This window comes from Hyla sarda, chromosome 2 (assembly GCF_029499605.1).
Source record: "Hyla sarda isolate aHylSar1 chromosome 2, aHylSar1.hap1, whole genome shotgun sequence".
Lineage (NCBI taxonomy): Eukaryota > Metazoa > Chordata > Amphibia > Anura > Hylidae > Hyla > Hyla sarda.
In genome coordinates this window covers 202,174,275-202,191,366 of record NC_079190.1, presented here as the reverse complement: position 1 = coordinate 202,191,366, position 17,092 = coordinate 202,174,275, and the positions used below count along the sequence as shown (strand labels likewise).

Here is a 17,092-nt window from a genome sequence, read left to right as displayed (position 1 = left end):
TATATGACCCAAAGACGGTACCAGCAGACCATCTAAGGGTGCCGACACATATGTCCAGTGATCCAGCTCAGTTTCCATCCAGCACCATAGAAAAGCAGCACAAGGAAACTGATGATTGAACTGATTCTATTTATTTGAAGGGGACATTTAAGATTAATCTAGCATCTTAATTAAGATGGTGGACTTCCGGACATGCGGGAAGAGGAAATGCATCTTGCAGCATTGCCCCTATCTGACCTGCAGAAATAACCATGCCATAACTGCACTTTGCTAAAGGTTGTGTTTGGTGATCTGAAGTCTCCTGTAAGTTGACTTCAATACAATGAATATACAGTGTGAATGAATGCTGATAAAAGCATCACCAAAAAGGTGGTATATTGCACACACTGATCACGGTATAAAACAGAGTTAGAGAAACAGGCAATACTAAGTACTAACAAAGCCTCACATAGGCCACATTATAAAAGATTCCTGCCATGCATCCTGCCTGATACACCTCACCTCCTTACTCCGGATGTACGTATTTTCTACTGCTTTATCAGGAGGGTGAAGAAGTAGCAAAAACTGATGAAGCAGTAGTGAAAATATAACATTTTCTTGGTCAGTTGCAGTTAAAAGGGTATGTTCATGTTGTTTTCTTTTTTTTTACTCTCTTTCTTTTTTACTCGTAATCGGCAAAAATGCTGCCTTGAATTTTTCTGTATTGGCAAAACAAAGTTTGTAACATATAGCCATATAACAACTTCTTGTATGTTGTTAATTCAAAGATAAATATTTCCTGTGACTTTAGTCCTTCTGCATACAATGATGAGAGGATTTCAGTCTTCTGACATACAGTCTATCGCCAATTTTAGATTAACACAAACATAGCGTAAACACTTTAAAAAAAGACAAAATCAAACTAAATTAAAATATAACACAAAATGAAAACTAAAGATGGCTAGTACAGTGCCAAATCTGATCCATCTCTTGGTTTCAGTCATGGTTTCTTTCAGGTCAGATTGCTGATGGATAGAAAAATTAAGAAATGATTGGTATCTTTTAGCCTCCATTCTACTTTTTAAATAAAGTATCAAAAATAAAATATTATTTATAGCTAGCAACCACATCACTCATCAGATCAGGGTTGCTACTGTATGCTATTTATTTTCTTAATTTTTCAATGTTTTATATGATTTGAAATACTTTACTTGAGGTAACGCTTCATTACAAGAACAAGGAAACCATAGATTCTCCATAACAGCAGATAAACTCCGTAAATATAAAAAAGAAAATCCTTTGTTCATACCTGTGTCACAAGCAAAATATACTCCTGAAAAATAAAGGTGGATGGGGGTTTACAGCAGACACCATTGTGTTTTTATTGTTTTAATGCTACTTTGACATTATTTGAGCCAGACAAATCTGCGGGTTTGTGTGTTCACTTAAGTTTTATTATGTTCTGGAAGCCAGACTTTGATCATACAAAATGCAGTTTCTCATTATTTTCTATTGACACTCCAAACAGCTTTCTCTGAAGTCTTCCGAATATTGTGTGACCTCTGTCTCAATACTTTTCACAGATTTCACAGGCTGTCACCACCACTCAGACATCACTAACACAGACAACTGTAATGGAAACTGTAACTATGGTGACCACCAGGGAACAAATTCTTGTTAAGCATGGTAAAGATGAACTCCCTCCGCCTCCCCCACAGAAGAAAAGACAAATTCTTGTGGAATCAGAACTTAGGAAAAGGTGAGAACACTGTGACAATGCACACCTGAGGAAATGAAAACAAAAATAAGAGCTGGTTAAGTCAGAATGATGTGCTACATCCACACCAAGCACAAGACATGCAGAAATGATGCAATACAAATGACATTTTACTCATGATAACTTTTCTTATTAGACATATTATTTTAATATTTATCTCCAAAATAGAATTTGTAGCATACAATGATCTCTGTGGTCTTCCTCAGTCCCTGGCAGTGGATACTGGGAGTTGTCTTTTCACAATAACTGTGATGGGAATCATTGTTGCAGTACATGCTATATGAGACAACTATGTCTGTGCCAGGAGCCTACTCAATCCCTTACAAAAAATATTTCTTTTATTGTCAGCTAAAGCTGTTTCATGACAACCTGTAATCTGTTTATGTTACAACAAACAAAAGCTTGTCATAAAACAGTAAAAAGTGTTAAAGGGTTATTCACGCCAAAGACATCTTATCACCTTTCCAAAGGACACAGAAAGAGATGTCTGATCATGGGGGGCCCGCCTCTGGGACCCCCCCCCCAATCTTCTTACAGCACCCACATTATATTCCTGCCTGCTGCTCAAGTCTTTGAAACCTGTGTTTCCGGGACTGGAGACGTGATGTGATGTCATACCACGCGCCCTCAATTCATGTCTATGGGAAGGGGTGCGATGGCTGTCACGCCCCCTCCCATAGACATTAATGGAGGGGGTGTAGAATGTGGGTGCTGTACAGAGATTGTGAGCGGTCCCAGTGGCACGCCCCCCGCAATCAGACATCTTATCCCCTATCCTTTGAATAAGAGATGAGATGTCTTTGGTAAGAATACCCCTTAAGGACTCAGGGTTTTTCAGTTTTTGCACTTTCGGTTTTTCCTCCTTACCTTTTAAAAATCATAACCCTTTAAATTTTCCACCTAAAAATCCATATTATGGCTTAATATTTGGTAATATTTTGCGTCACCAATTCTACTTTGCAGTGACATTAGTCATTTTACCCAAAAATTCACAGCGAAACGGAAAAAAAAATTATTGTGTGACAAAATCGAAGAAAAAACGCCACTTTGTAACTTTTGGGGGCTTCCGTTTCTACGCGCACTGCAGAATAATGATAAGGTGTCATTTTTACCGAAATATGCACTATATTTCGGTAAAAATGACACCTTATCATTATTCATTAGTTTTTATCGGTACGATTTTTGTTTTGATCTGACTTTTTGATCACTTTTTATTTATTTTTTTATGGTACAAAAAGTGACCAAAAATACGCTTTTTTGGACTTAGGAATTTTTTGTGCGTACGCCATTGACTGTGCGGTTTAATTAATGATATATTTTTATAGTTTGGACATTTACGCACGCGGCGATACCACATATGTTTATTTATTTATTTTTTTTACACTGTTTTATTTTTTTTTATGGGAAAAGGGGGGATTCAAACTTTTATTAGGGAAGGGGTTAAATGACCTTTATTAACCCTTTTTTTAACTTTTTTTTTTGCAGTGTTATAGCTCCCATAGGGACCTATAACACTGCACACACTGATCTTTTACACAGATCACAGGTGTGTATTAACACGCCTGTGATCAGTGTTATCGGCCCTTGACTGCTCCTGCCTGGATCTCAGGCACGGATCAGTCATTCGTCGATCGGACACCGAGGAGGCAGGTAAGGGCCCTCCCGGTGTCCTGTTAGCTGTTTGGGACGCCGCGATTTCACCGCGGCGGTCCCGAACAGCCCGACTGAGCAGCCGGGATACTTTCACTTTAGAAGGGTTAATACCGCACATTGCCGCGATCGGTGATGTGTGGTATTAGCCGCGAGTCCCGGCCATTGATGAGCGCCGGGACCGGCGCGATGTGATGCGGGGTCGCAGCGCAACCCCGCTTCATATCGTGGGAGCCAGCGCAGGATGTAAATATACGTCCTGCGTCGTTTAGGGGTTAAAGTTTTCACTTCGGGTAGGGTCACACATAGCATGTATGCAGCGTATTTCATGCTGGACAAAATCCCTGTGTGCGCAGTGAGGTTTGGAGGCAGGCCCAGGCATTACAGTCACATGGGCAGACTGGGCCCACCTCCAAACCTTACTTCACACACAGGGTTGCCATGGGTAGCTCTGTATGTCTGTTCATAGAATATGCAGCATATTTTCTGCTGCCGGCAGATTTCGTGCAGCGTGAATAAAGTGGTTTATACACTATGTGTGACCCTACCCTATAACACCATTTTGTCTTTACATCTAAAGTTCTGTGCTGATTATTTTTTTTTGATATCTTTATAACACTCAAAGCTCCATTTTTATTCTCAGAGATAGAGAGAGCTCCAAATCCCTTGCAGTGACAAAGATTTAAAAGATAAAATGCTTGCTGCTGCAAATAACTTTCTGCATACTGTGCTGTTATTGAATGAAATGTGTAACAGTATGATATAGTCCCCCAAGTTTCCTCTAGAGGTGGTTGTAGGCAGGTGTGTTGTTATTTTTTTTATATATTTGTCTATGTAGCATTAAAGCACGGTACTGGCTACTGGCTTATACAACTCCATCCACTCCAGGAAAAAATATCACAAATATATTCAGCATAGAATCTTAATTTAAGAAAATGCTAACAGCAAAGTGTATCCGATTAAAAAAATCACATCCATACACTGTGTAAAAAATCTGCAACGTAAACTGACCTGTGTTGAATTAAATCTGCTACAGATATACAGATAAAAGTGGGTAATTGCATAAAATGTTCAGAAAATCTGCAGCATGTAAAACAATTTGGTGCGGGTTTTCTGCTGCTGACATCATGATATGCTATTTTTTTCTGCTGCAGCTTATACAGCATACAATATTAAACCCCACTAGGTCTTACTAGGTTCTGGTTTATTTTCAATTTTCAAATTTCCATTTTCATTGCAACATAGTTACATAGTCAAATTGTTACTTAGTTCGATTGAAAAAAGACACATCTTTCAGGTTTAACCAAGGGAGAAAAGAAGATCATGGGGGAGATTCATCAAAACATGTGTAAAGGAAAACCTGCCCAGTTGCCCATAGAAACCAATCAGATCGCTTCTTTCATTTTGCAGAAGCCTTGTTAAAAATGAAAGAAACAAGCTGTTTGGTTGCTATGGGCAACTGGGCAACTTTTCCTTTGCACAGGTTTTGATAAATCTCCCCAAACGAAGGCATAGGGTATAGGTGGATGAAGGAGAGAGGATGTCGAAAATTAGAGATAAAAACTCTATACTTCTTCATACGTTTTAATATTATTTTGTGCCTGATATATGTGATCCCAGCCTTATAATTGCCAATGCTGTAAAAAAATGCATCTTTATTTTTACACATTGGCCGACATTTATCATTGTAGGTGTAAGTGGAGCATTTTTCTACACCATTTTTTGTGTGCTGGTAATGTGTAGGAGCACCAAATTTATTAAATGGTCACAGAGCATTTGATGCATTTTGCGTAGGTCACATTTTCTGAAATTTCTCTCTTCACATACACCAAAAAGCTAAGCCAAGTCTGGGCTGGTGTAGTTTTAGAGACTTTTCAGTGTCTTTGGGCCTTTTTTGCGCCTTTACACAATAAGGTGCAGTTCATAAAACCCTTCCATATCATGCGTATTGCCAAAATCAGTGGATTGCATCTCAAAATCTGCAGAAATGTGTAAACCAAAAGACGCAAAAATAAACAGCTTGCGCCTTTTTGCAGCTTTTCTAGACACAAAAAACTGCCTAATGACAATGATAAATGTCGGTGATTGTGCGCACAGATAACCATTATCCCATAGACTTACAGTGGGGATCAAAAGTTTGAGCACCCCAGGTAAAAATTTGTATTAATGTGCATAAAGAAGCCAAGGAAAGATGGAAAAATCTCCAAAAGGCATCAAATTGCAGATTAGACATTCTTATAATATGTCAACAAAAGTTAGATTTTATTTCCATCATTTACACTTTCAAAATAACAGAAAACAAAAAAATGGTGTCTGCAAAAGTTTGGGTACCCTGCAGAGTTAATATCTTGTACTGCCCCCTTTGGCATGTATCACAGCTGTAAACGCTTTTTGTAGCCAGCGGCTTTCAATTCTTGCTTGAGATATCTTTGCCCATTCTTCCTAACAAAAGTCTTCCAGTTCTTTGAGATTTCTGGGCTGTCTGTCACGCACTGCTCTTTCCACAGATTTTCAATTATGTTCAGGTCAGGAGATTGTGAAGGCCATGGCAAAACCTTCAGTTTACACCTCTTGATGTAATCCCCCGTGGATTTTGAGGTGTGTTTAGGATCATTATCCATTTGTAGAAGCCATCGTCTCTTTAACTTCAGCTTTTTCACAGATGGCATCAAGTTAGCATCCAAAATTTGCTGAAATTGTATTGAATCCATTTTTCCCTCTACTCGTAAGATGTTCCCTGTGCTACTGGCTGCAATACAACCCCAAAGCATGATTGATCCACCCCCATGCTTAACAGTTAGACAGAGGTTATTTTCATTAAATTTTCAGTTTCAGATTTCTAGACAACTGCTTAGAAGAACCCATGGTGCGGATTGTTGGGGCAAGGTCAGATGAGTCTGGGCATTTAAAACCTTTGAGATTGACATCACCTGGTCTTCCCAGATGATGATTGAGAACAATCCACGACACTGGCAAGTCTCAGCTTTGCAAAGGGGGCAGTACAAGATATTAATTCTGCAGGGTGCCCAAACTTTTGCAGATGCCATTTTTTTTGTTTTCTGTTATTTTGAAAGTGTAAATTATGGAAATAAAATCTAACTTTTGTTGACATATAAGAATGTCTAATCTGTAATTTGATGCCTTTTGAAGATTTATCCATCTTTCCTTGGCTTCTTTATGCACATTAATAAATTTTTTTACCTGGGGTGCCCAAACTTTTGATCCCCACTGTACACAACATATTGTATACCAAATTTTACTGACGACCTTATGCAGGTGTTGAACTGCCATCCAGGATGCAGTGTGGTGTTAACTTTTGTGCAAAAACCAGCAATGAAAGATTAAATATGACAAGCTATTGTATGAGACAGGCAAGAACCCGGTCTTACAATATAATAGAGTAACACGATATATGGTTTGACAGCACCCGCTGCTAGGTTGGGCTCAACACAATAACAGCAAAAAATAATTATTCATGTTAACATGGACAATGCCTATTACATCTGTTGTGATCTTTTACAAAGAATTTGCTACAGCCAGGAACATAATGCATACCATTACTTAAAGTAAAGGTTAAATGAGTCAATGTGAAGGTTGAGCAGAGTGTTTCACAACTTGGATTTAATTTTGGTGAAGCAAATGACTGAACCTTATTTAGCCTATTGTGAGCTGATCATATCAAATCAATACCACTAATATCATGCTCCCTGGTTTGGGATGCCCGACATCATTTGAAGTTACTAGAAGACCATTAATAGATATTAAAATCATCAGTGGAATAGAAAAATCTCTAAGAGGTGATAATTTAGTTTTGAAAGATTACATATTAACTAATAAAATCGAGTGAAATAATACAATTTGAGAAAATAAGACCTTAAAATGCAGTCTAATCTATATTTTAATATTTTATGACCTTTAAAAACATGGAAGATTCTGGTGTTCAAAGTGCAATAAAAAAACTGTTATATTTAGGCATAGTGGTGAGATTTATCAAAAACTGTGCAGAGGAAGAGATGTGCAGTTGCCCATGGCCACCAATCAGATCACTTCTTTTATTTTTAAAGAGACCTGTGAAAAATGAAAGAAGCGATCTGATAGGTTGCCATGGGCAACTGTACCACTCTTCTGCTACACGGGTTTTGATAAATCTCCCCACTATGCATTGTGCATTTATTTTGATTTTTTCCTATCGCTTATTTTATTATTATATTGTGCAAACTAGTCCTCTATCCTCTAAGCTTTGACATTCAGTAATGAATCCATGGTGGTGAATAAGAATCAAATTATCTATACCCCTGAATCTTTAGAATCATGTTAAAAATGTCATAAGACATTTCATAATTGTGCCATATTGTGTAGGAAATGGCTTAATGACAGGTCCAACATACCATATATACTCGAGTATAAGCCGAGTTTTTTAGCACAATTTTTCGTGCTGAAAACGCCCCCCTCGGCTTATACTCGAGTGAACTCTCCGCCTGTCAATCCCTTTTCAGTGGTGTTCAACATGAGAACCTCCAGATGTTGCAAAACTGCAACTCCCAGCATGCCCGGACAGCCGATGGCTGTCCGGGCATGCTGGGAGTTGTAGTTTTGAAACATCTGGAGGTCCGCAGGTTGAAGACCACTGTGGCCTTCATCATCATCCAGACCCCCCCCCTTTAGTTTTCTACTCACCTCCCCTCGGTGGGAAGGAAGGGTGAGCTGGTCCGGGCCATACTGGGAGTTGTCGTTTTGCAACATCTGGAGGTCCGCAGGCTGAAGACCACTGAAAGGAATTGAAAGGCGGAGATGATGAAGGGGGGTGGGATGATGACGGAGGTGTTAATGACGGGGGTCTAGATGAGGACGGGGGGGTGATGTGTTTCTCACCCTAGGCTTATAGTCGAGTAAAAAACTTTTCCTGGGTTTTTGGGGTGATATTAGGGGCCTCGGCTTATATTCGGGTCGGCTTATACTCGAGTACATACAGTACCATACATTTACCATATTATTTGAATTAAGTGAAGAAGTCCCATTCAAATAAACTGTTTATTAACAGCTGTCCTCCACAATAACACGAAAAAACTCCAACATCCATGTACAGGAGGGTCTAAGCACTAGGACAGAACTACTAAGTCATTATGATCACCAGTTCTGAATGCTTTAAAGGGGCACTTCGCTGGAAAACATTTGTAAATTACTTCTATTTAAAAATCTTCATCCTTCCTTATCAGCTGCTATATAATCCACAGGAAATTCTTTTATTTTAGAATTTCCTTTCTGTCTGACTGCTGACATGTCCATCCATGTCAGGAACTGTTCAGAGCAGGGGAGGTTTGTTATAGGGATTTGCTTCTACTCTGGAAAGTTCCTGACATGGACAGAGGTGTCAGCAGGGGAGCACTGCGGTCAGACAGAAAATAAATTCAAAAAGAAAAGAACTTCCTGTGGAGTATACAGCAGCTGACAAATTAAGATTTTTAAATAGAAGTATTTTACAAATCTGTTTTACGTTCTGACACCAGTTGATTAAAAAAAAAAAAAAGTTTTCCAACAGAATATCCCTTTAAAGGGTTTACCCTATCCAAAATTGATGGCTAAGTCTCAGAATAGACTGAAATCTCATCGATTTACTGTTTAGGGTACAAATCTGCCTATTTTTGCCGCATATTTGCTGCTTCAGATTTTGCTACCTATTGACTTCAATGGTAAGCAAAATCTGCTACAGCTAAAATATGCACATGTGAATGTACCCTAAAGGGGCCATAGCACTCTGTGAGTGCCACAGACTCTTCAGAATTTACTAGCACTGATACCTGCTATACTATTTTTAAAGGCAGTGCAAGGTACTGCACAGTTGACCTGTACCCTATGGGGGAGATTTATGAAAGCCTGTCCAGAGGAAAAGTGGCCCAGTTGCCCATAGCAACCAATCAACTCGCTTCTTTCATTTTTAACAAGGCCTCTGCAAAATGAAAGACGCAATCTGATTGGTTGCTATGGGCAACTGGGCAACTTTTCCTTTGCACAGGTTTTGACAAATCTCCCCCGATGTCCTTCATATTTTTGGACTATCCAGAACATAACCCCTTTGACCATGTTCACATTTAAATAAAATGTGTGTAAATAGCTTAACAACTGAAGTGTATTGCTTTATGACTGTTTTTTTTTTATTTTTTATTTTTTTAATTATTGTTGTAAGCATGGCCATTGAAGCGCATGTATGGAAATTACCTCAGCACCAGAGGGGCACTAACAAGTATCTAACAGCAATAGCTCGGCACCGGAACTTTATTAAGGATTTAAATAAAATAAAATATATGCTATGTTTTGCATAGTAGAAAAAATAATATTTACCGTATTTTTCGCCGTATAAGACGCACTTTTTCGGGAAAAAGTCGGTGCATCTTATATGGCGAATACACCCCTATCGCGGTGGTCCCTGCGGCCATCAATGGCCGGGACCCGCGGCTAATACAGGACATCACCGATCGCGGTGATGCCCTGTATTAACCCTTCAGATGCGCCGATCAAAGCTGACCGCCGCGTCTGAAGGGAAAGTGACACTAACCCAGCTGTTCAGTCGGGCTGTTCGGGACCGCCGCAATTTCACCGCCGCAGTCCCGAACAGCCCGACTGAATAGCCTGGTTAGTGCTTACAGGACACCGGGAGGGACCTTACCTGCCTCCTCGGTGTCTTCTCCGTTCAGGGATCCCCTGTATGGCCGGCGCTCTCCCTCCTCGTCATCACGTCATCGCGTACGTGCGTCGGCGTGTGTAATGATGTGATGGCGGCGACGGAGAGCGAGGATACCCGGCCGACATTCCGAAGAGACGGAGACATGGCAACAGCGATGCAGCGACATCCAGGGTAGCAGTGATGGGTCCGGAGCGGCGGGGACACGTGAGTATTACCTCCTATGCAGTGGTCTTCAATCTGCGGACCTCCAGATGTTGCAAAACTACAACTCTCAGCAACTCGTTGGCTGTCCGGGCATGCTGGGAGTTGTAGTTTTGTAACATCTGGAAGTCCGCAGGTTGAAGACCACTATTGGGTTCAAATTCTTAATTTTTTTAGATTTTACACCTATAAATTGGGTGCGTCTTATACGCCGGTGCGAAAAATACGGTAATTATCCTACATGCCATTCAATTGTTCTGCTCTGAGCTAAAATCAGATACATTTTGCCCAGATAATGACAGTGATAATTGTTTCCAACCTAGTAAAATAATTCCCTGCTATTTTCTTTAATGGGCTTATACAGTAGAAAATGCTTAATAAAATTCAATATTCCATTTCATATAGTAATGATGATTGGTCTATTTATCACAAGCCTATGGCTGCTAGCTTAATATACAGTCTAGAACACAGTATAACGTTTTATACAGCATTCTACTTTTAACCGTAAGTGCAGATTTCTTACTGTAAACTTTAAAGCTTTTAGTGCTCTCAACTTTATCTATTGGTTCCCAATGGGAAAAAATATTCATGGTTTCCTAGAAAAGGTCAACTTGGCTGTTACATGAATGTCATACTGTAGAACAGAAGTTAATAGTGTTTCACATTTAATTCAGTTAAATGTTTCTATTTACCTCTTTACCACATAATGCATGCATCCCTTATCTATAATGTACATAATATGCATATGTATCAAAATATTTATGTACAAGTTATAGTTTTATAGTTTTGTAATATTGACTTTACCAGAGCAATATAAAAAAATTGAAGCTGAGCTGATTGGTTGCTATAGGCAATAAAGAGAATCTTACAGCTTGATAATCAAAATCGGTGAATTCCAACTCAGCTAACATGGTTCTAGCTAGAGATGAGCGAATTTTTGAAAAATTTGATTCAGCCAATTTGCGGAATAAAAAAAAAATTGATTTGATCCGAATAAATTCTGGGCAAATTTTTATTAGTAATGTATTTTAATAATGTGTTTAATAAAGTGAGTGTGTTTCAATTTTTTCTCAATTCTTCTTTACAGTTTTTAGGTAGTACTGTGATGATGGGAATAATAGTACCTGTGCTAATAGACAGATCACCCCAGGTATCACTCCTGACAACCGCTGCGATCGTCCTGTATAATGAATAGATGTGGGCAGCTTTCTCGCATCTAGATAGGACGATCGCATCGGATGTCAGCTGTGACACCCGCTGTGATTTGTCCTTAACTGGAGGTACTACTGCTCCCAACATGCTGGGAGCTGTAGTACCTGCATTAATAGACAGATCGCAGCGGTTTTCACTTCTGACATCCGATGTGATCGTTCTATATAATGTATAGATGCGGGCAGCCGGCTGCTCTTCTCTGGTCCACTGTAGTATAAGTATATCCGTATATCTACCTATTATTCATATTTCCCGCAGAGAGCTGTGAGCGGCTGTAACCATCTGGCTAGTCACAGCTCTCTGCGGGAAATATGAATAAGTGATGTGAATTCTTTTCACATCACTGGCCAGCAGAGTATAGTGCAGAGATGCGAGCGCGGGAGAAAGCCGCTCCATATCTGCAATAGATAAGACAATCACATCGGGTGTCAGGAGTGACACCTGGAGCGATCTGTCTATTAGTACAGGTATTATAGCTCCCATCATGGAACAGTCTGTTCCATGCTGGTAGTAGTAGTACTACCTAAAAAAAAATGTAAAAATTGAGAAAAAAAGTGAAATACACACACACTTTATTAAACACAATATTAAAATACATTACTAATAAAAAAAATAGAAAAATGTATTAAAAAAATATATTATTTTTACATTTAACCCCTTAAGGACCCAGGACGTATGGGTACGCCCGGACTTCATGGTAGTTAAGGACGTGTACGCCATGGGAATTTTGGTCCCTGCCACGTGCCGGGCAGGGATCGGACTAGGGTGACTGCTGATATCTATCAGTAGGCACCCCGTGCAAACCCCCCCCCCCCCCCCATGTCGGGTCACCCGATTGACCTGGAAAAAAGGGTGAATGGGGCTGTCAGAGACAGCCCCATTCCGCCTTACCCAGCAGAAGTGAGGTGGCATGGTGCCACTTCGCGATTATGTGACTGATCAGTCGGAATGACCGATCAATCACTGTCCTGCTGGGTGGCGATCGGGGCGGCGGGGGTCCCCTCAGGAGCGGCAGTGGCGGTCTCGGTGGCAGAAGCAGTGGCAGCAGCAGCAACGAAGGTCCTGGCGGCAGTCCTCGCGGCAGGATACAGCAGGTGGTGAGGCCTGTTCACCTCCTGCTGTTGCTTAGCTGTTGCAGAACTACAACTCCCAGCATGCACAGACTACCAAAGGGCATGCTGGGAGTTGTAGCAGTGTGCCTCCAGCTGTTGCAAAACTACAAGTCTCAGCATGCCTTTCCACTGTCAATGCATGCTGAGTGTTGCAGTTTTGCAACAGCTGGAAACACATTGGTTGTGAAACAGAGTTTATGTCCTAACTCAGTGTTTCGCAACCAGTGTGCCTCCAGCTGTGTCAAAAATACAACTCCCGGCATGCACTGAGAGACTGTACATGGTGGGAGTTCTAATTTTGTAACAGCTGGGGGCACACTGATTGCGAAACATTGAGTAAAGTAACAAACTCTCAGTGTTGTTCAACCAATGTGCCTCCAGCTGTTGCATAACTACAACTCCCAGCATGAATGGTCTGTCAGTTCATGTACAGGGTACATTCACACGGGCGGGTTTACAGCGAGTTTTCTGATGCAAGTTTGAGATGCGGCAAATTTTCCGCCGCAGCTCAAACTCCCAGCGAGAAACTCACTGTAAACCCGCCCATGTGAATGTACCCTAAAAACACTACACTACACCTACACAAAAAAAAGTAAAACACTACATATACCCCTACATAGTTATACCCCCCCCCCCAATAAAAATAAAAAACATCTTGTACGGCACTGTTTCCTAAACAGAGCCTCCAGCTGTTGAAAAACAACAACTCCCAGGATTGTCGGACAGCCACTGACTGTCAAACCATGCTGGGAGTTATGCAACAGCTGGAGACACCCTGTTTGGGAAACACTGCAGATGCAAAATCCCAAAATAGGCCTCAAATGCGCATCGCGCTCTCTCGCTTTGGAGCCCTGTCGTATTTCAAGGAACCAATTTAGGGCCACCTATGGGGTATTTCCATACTCAGGAGAAATTGTGTTACAAATTTTGGGGTGCTTTTTTTCTTTTTACCTCTTATGAATAATAATTTTTTTACACTAACATGCTGGTGTTGCCCCATACTTAAAATTTTCACAAGCGGTAAAAGGAAAAAAGACCCCCAAAATTTGTAACGCAATATCTCCTTAGAACGGAAATACCCCATGGGCATAAAAGGAGCACAACACGGCTCAGAAGTGAGAGTGCACCATGTCTATTTGAGGTCTAAATTGGTGATTTGCACAGGGGTGGCTGATTTTGCAGCGGTTCTGACATAAACACCAAACAATAAATACCCATATGTGACCCTATTTTGGAAACTACACCCCTCATGGAATGTAGCAAGGGGTATAGTGAGCCTCAACACCCCACAGGTGTTTGACACATTTTTATTGAAGTTGGATGTGAAAATAAAAAAAATAAAAAAATTCACTAAAATGCTGGTGTCACCCTAAATTTTTCATTTTTACAAGGGAGAATAGGACAAAAAGCCCCTCAAAATTAGTAAATTTGGAAACTCACTTTCCAAAAACCGAATGTGACTCCTTCTCTTCTGAGCATTGTAGTGCGCCAGCAGAGCACTTGACATCCACACATGGGGTATTTCCATACTCAGAAGAGATGGGGTTACAAATTTTGGGGGGCATTTTCTCCTATTACCTGTTCTTAAAATTTAAAAATTTGGGGGAAAACTAGAGTTATAGGGAAAAAAATTATCAATTACACATCCAACCTTAGTGAAAAGTTGTCAAACACATTGTGGGGTGGTAAGGGTCACTGTACCCCTTGTTACGTTCCTTGAGGTGTGTAGTTTCCAAAATAATATGCCATGTGCTGTTTTTTTGTGGTCCTGGCACCATAGGGGCTTCTTAAATGTGACATGCCCCCAAAAACCATTTCGGAAAAACTCACTCTCCAAAATCCCACTGTCGCTACTTCCCTTCTGAGCCCTCTAGTGCACCCACAGAGCATTTGACATACACATATGAGGTATTTCCTTACTCGAGAGAAATTGGGTTACAAATTTTAAGATTTCTCTCCTTTTACCCCTTGTAAAAATTAAAAAACTGGGTCTACAAGAACATGCGAGTGAAAAAAATGAAGATTTGCAATTTTCTCCTTCAATTTGCTGCTATTTTTGTGAAACATCTAAAGGGTTAACAAACTTTTTGAATATAATTTTGAATACTTTGAGGGGTGCAGTTTTTATAATGGGGTCATTTATGGGCTATTTCTAATATAAAGGCCCTTCAAATCCACTTCAAACCTGAACTGGTCCCTGAAAAATTTAGATTTTGAAAGTGTTTTGAAAAATTGGAAAATTGCTGCTGAACTTTGAAGTCCTCTGATTCCAAAAGTAAAAACATGTCAACTTTATGATGCCAACGTAAAGTAGACATATTGTATATGTGAATCAATATATAATTTATTTAGAATATCCATTTTCCTTATAAGCAGAGAGCTTCAAAGTAAATAAAAATGCAAAATTTTCAATTTTCTCATCAAATTTTTGAATTTTTCACCAAGAAATGATGCAAGTATCAAACAAAATTTTACCACTAACATAAAGTAGAATATGTCACGAAAAAACACTCTCGGAATCAGAATGAAAAGTAAAAGCATCCCAGAGTTATTAAAGCTTAAAGTGACAGTGGTCAGATGTGCAAAAAATGGCCGGGTCCTTTCTACATTTTTATTATTGTCGGCTACATTTTAGGTCCCTGCCAGCCCACATATATTGATCCTTGTTTAAAAATTTATATTACATTTTTTAGTTTTTTTTTTTGTCTTTCAATTTTCGGGAGCGGGCAGGGAACAGAAAATTCAGCGCTCAATATTAAAAATATTTTGTTCTAAATTATGATTTTTTTTTTGTTTTCACTTTACCTTTTTAGCCCCAACTTTAATATTGAGCATAACATTTTCTGGTCCCTGCCCGCTCCTGAAAATTGAAAGATAAAAAAAAGAAGATGTTAATGTTAATTTTTAAACAGGGATCAATTTATGTGGGTGGGCAGGGACTTGTAGCCGCCAATAATAAAAATGTAGAAAGGGGACATTTAAATGTAAAAATATAATTTTTATTATACATTTTTACAATTTTTTTTATTAGTAATGTATTTTAATATTGTGTTTAATCAAGTTTGTGTTTCACTTTTTTATTTTTATTTTTTAGGTAGTACTACTACTCCCAGCATGGAACAGACTGTTCCGTGATGTGGTAGCTAGAAGAAATCCCAGCACTCACAAGTAGATGCTGAATCACCTTAAGTGTTTATTAGCAGAATCATGCATACAGCATAGTAGTGACAAACAGGACACGTTTCGGACACCTCTTGGCCTTCATCAATTGATCCATGATGGGAGCTGTAGTACCTGTACTAGTAGACACCTGTACTAGTAGACTCCTGACACCCGATGGGATTGTCCTATCTATTGCAGGGATGGAGCAGCTTTCTCCTGCGCTCGCATCACTGTACTATACTCCACTGGCTAGTGATGTGAATTGAATTCACATCACTTATTCATATTTCCTGCAGAGAGCTGTGATTGGCCAGAGGGTTCCAGCCAATCACAGCTCTCTGTGGGAAACATGAATAATAGGTATATATATGGCATATACTCATACTACAGGGGGACCAGAGAAGAGCGGCTGGCTGCCCACATCTATACATTATACAGGACGATTGCATCGGATGTAATAAGTGACACCTACTGTGATCTTTCCTTATCTGCAGGTACTACAGCTCCCAGCATGGAGCAGAGTGTGCTCCATGTTGGGAGCATTAGTACCTGCAGTTAAGGACATATCACAGCAGGTGTCACTCCTGACACCCACTGCGATAGTCCTATCTATTACAGAGATGGGAGCACAGGAGAAAGCCGCTCACATCTATACATTATACAGAACGATCGCAGTGGTGTTGCTGATGAATAAACTCGTTATTTCCAATTGAGTCAAAGTTTGGATCCGGTCCGAATCAAATTTTTCATGAAATTCTAAACAAATTTGACTTCGTCCGATTTGATTAGCTTATCTCTAGTTCTACTCTTTCTAAAGAAAACTCATATGTAAAAGAAATATCCAAATTTTTGCTGATCAACTTCCCCATTAGTTTAATAAATAGTTGCAACACAGTTTTACGTACATAAGGTCTTTTATACTACTTCTATATTACACCAGATGTAGCTGCACAGAAAAATGGGTGGCCTATAGGCAGAGCATCTCTGCATGTGGCCAGTTGAATGCTGTTACATTCATGGCCAGAGATATGGCAAACAGGCCGCCTGGGTCTCTTAATTTTTCTCTGCAAATTGACTGTTCGTTAAGAGAGACATAGGGGAACAAAAAGGCATTAGAAAACACACTGGTGTAAGCAGGTGACATTAGGAGCTTTATAGGGCAGGGACAAACATATGGTATACGCAATGTATTTAATGCTGCGTGAAATCCACTGCACAGCAGGAAATATACTGTATACTCTCTTATGAGCAGACACACAGGGCAACCCAATGGCCTCCCTGTGTGTGCAGGGATGCCTAAAGGCGAGCCTACGAGTC

The 17,092-nt window shown here is 39.9% G+C and overlaps 1 protein-coding gene across 2 annotated transcripts in view; it reads left to right on the top strand.

Moving 5' to 3' along the window:
• Nucleotides 1-17,092, top strand: part of DMD (dystrophin) — a 2,642,350-nt gene that overhangs the window by 911,596 nt on the left and 1,713,662 nt on the right. For both annotated transcript variants that reach the window (XM_056556147.1, XM_056556148.1), the window contains exon 17: nt 1,563-1,738. In XM_056556147.1, the coding sequence (XP_056412122.1) occupies nt 1,563-1,738 (176 nt within the window). The remainder of the gene's footprint in view (nt 1-1,562; nt 1,739-17,092) is intronic.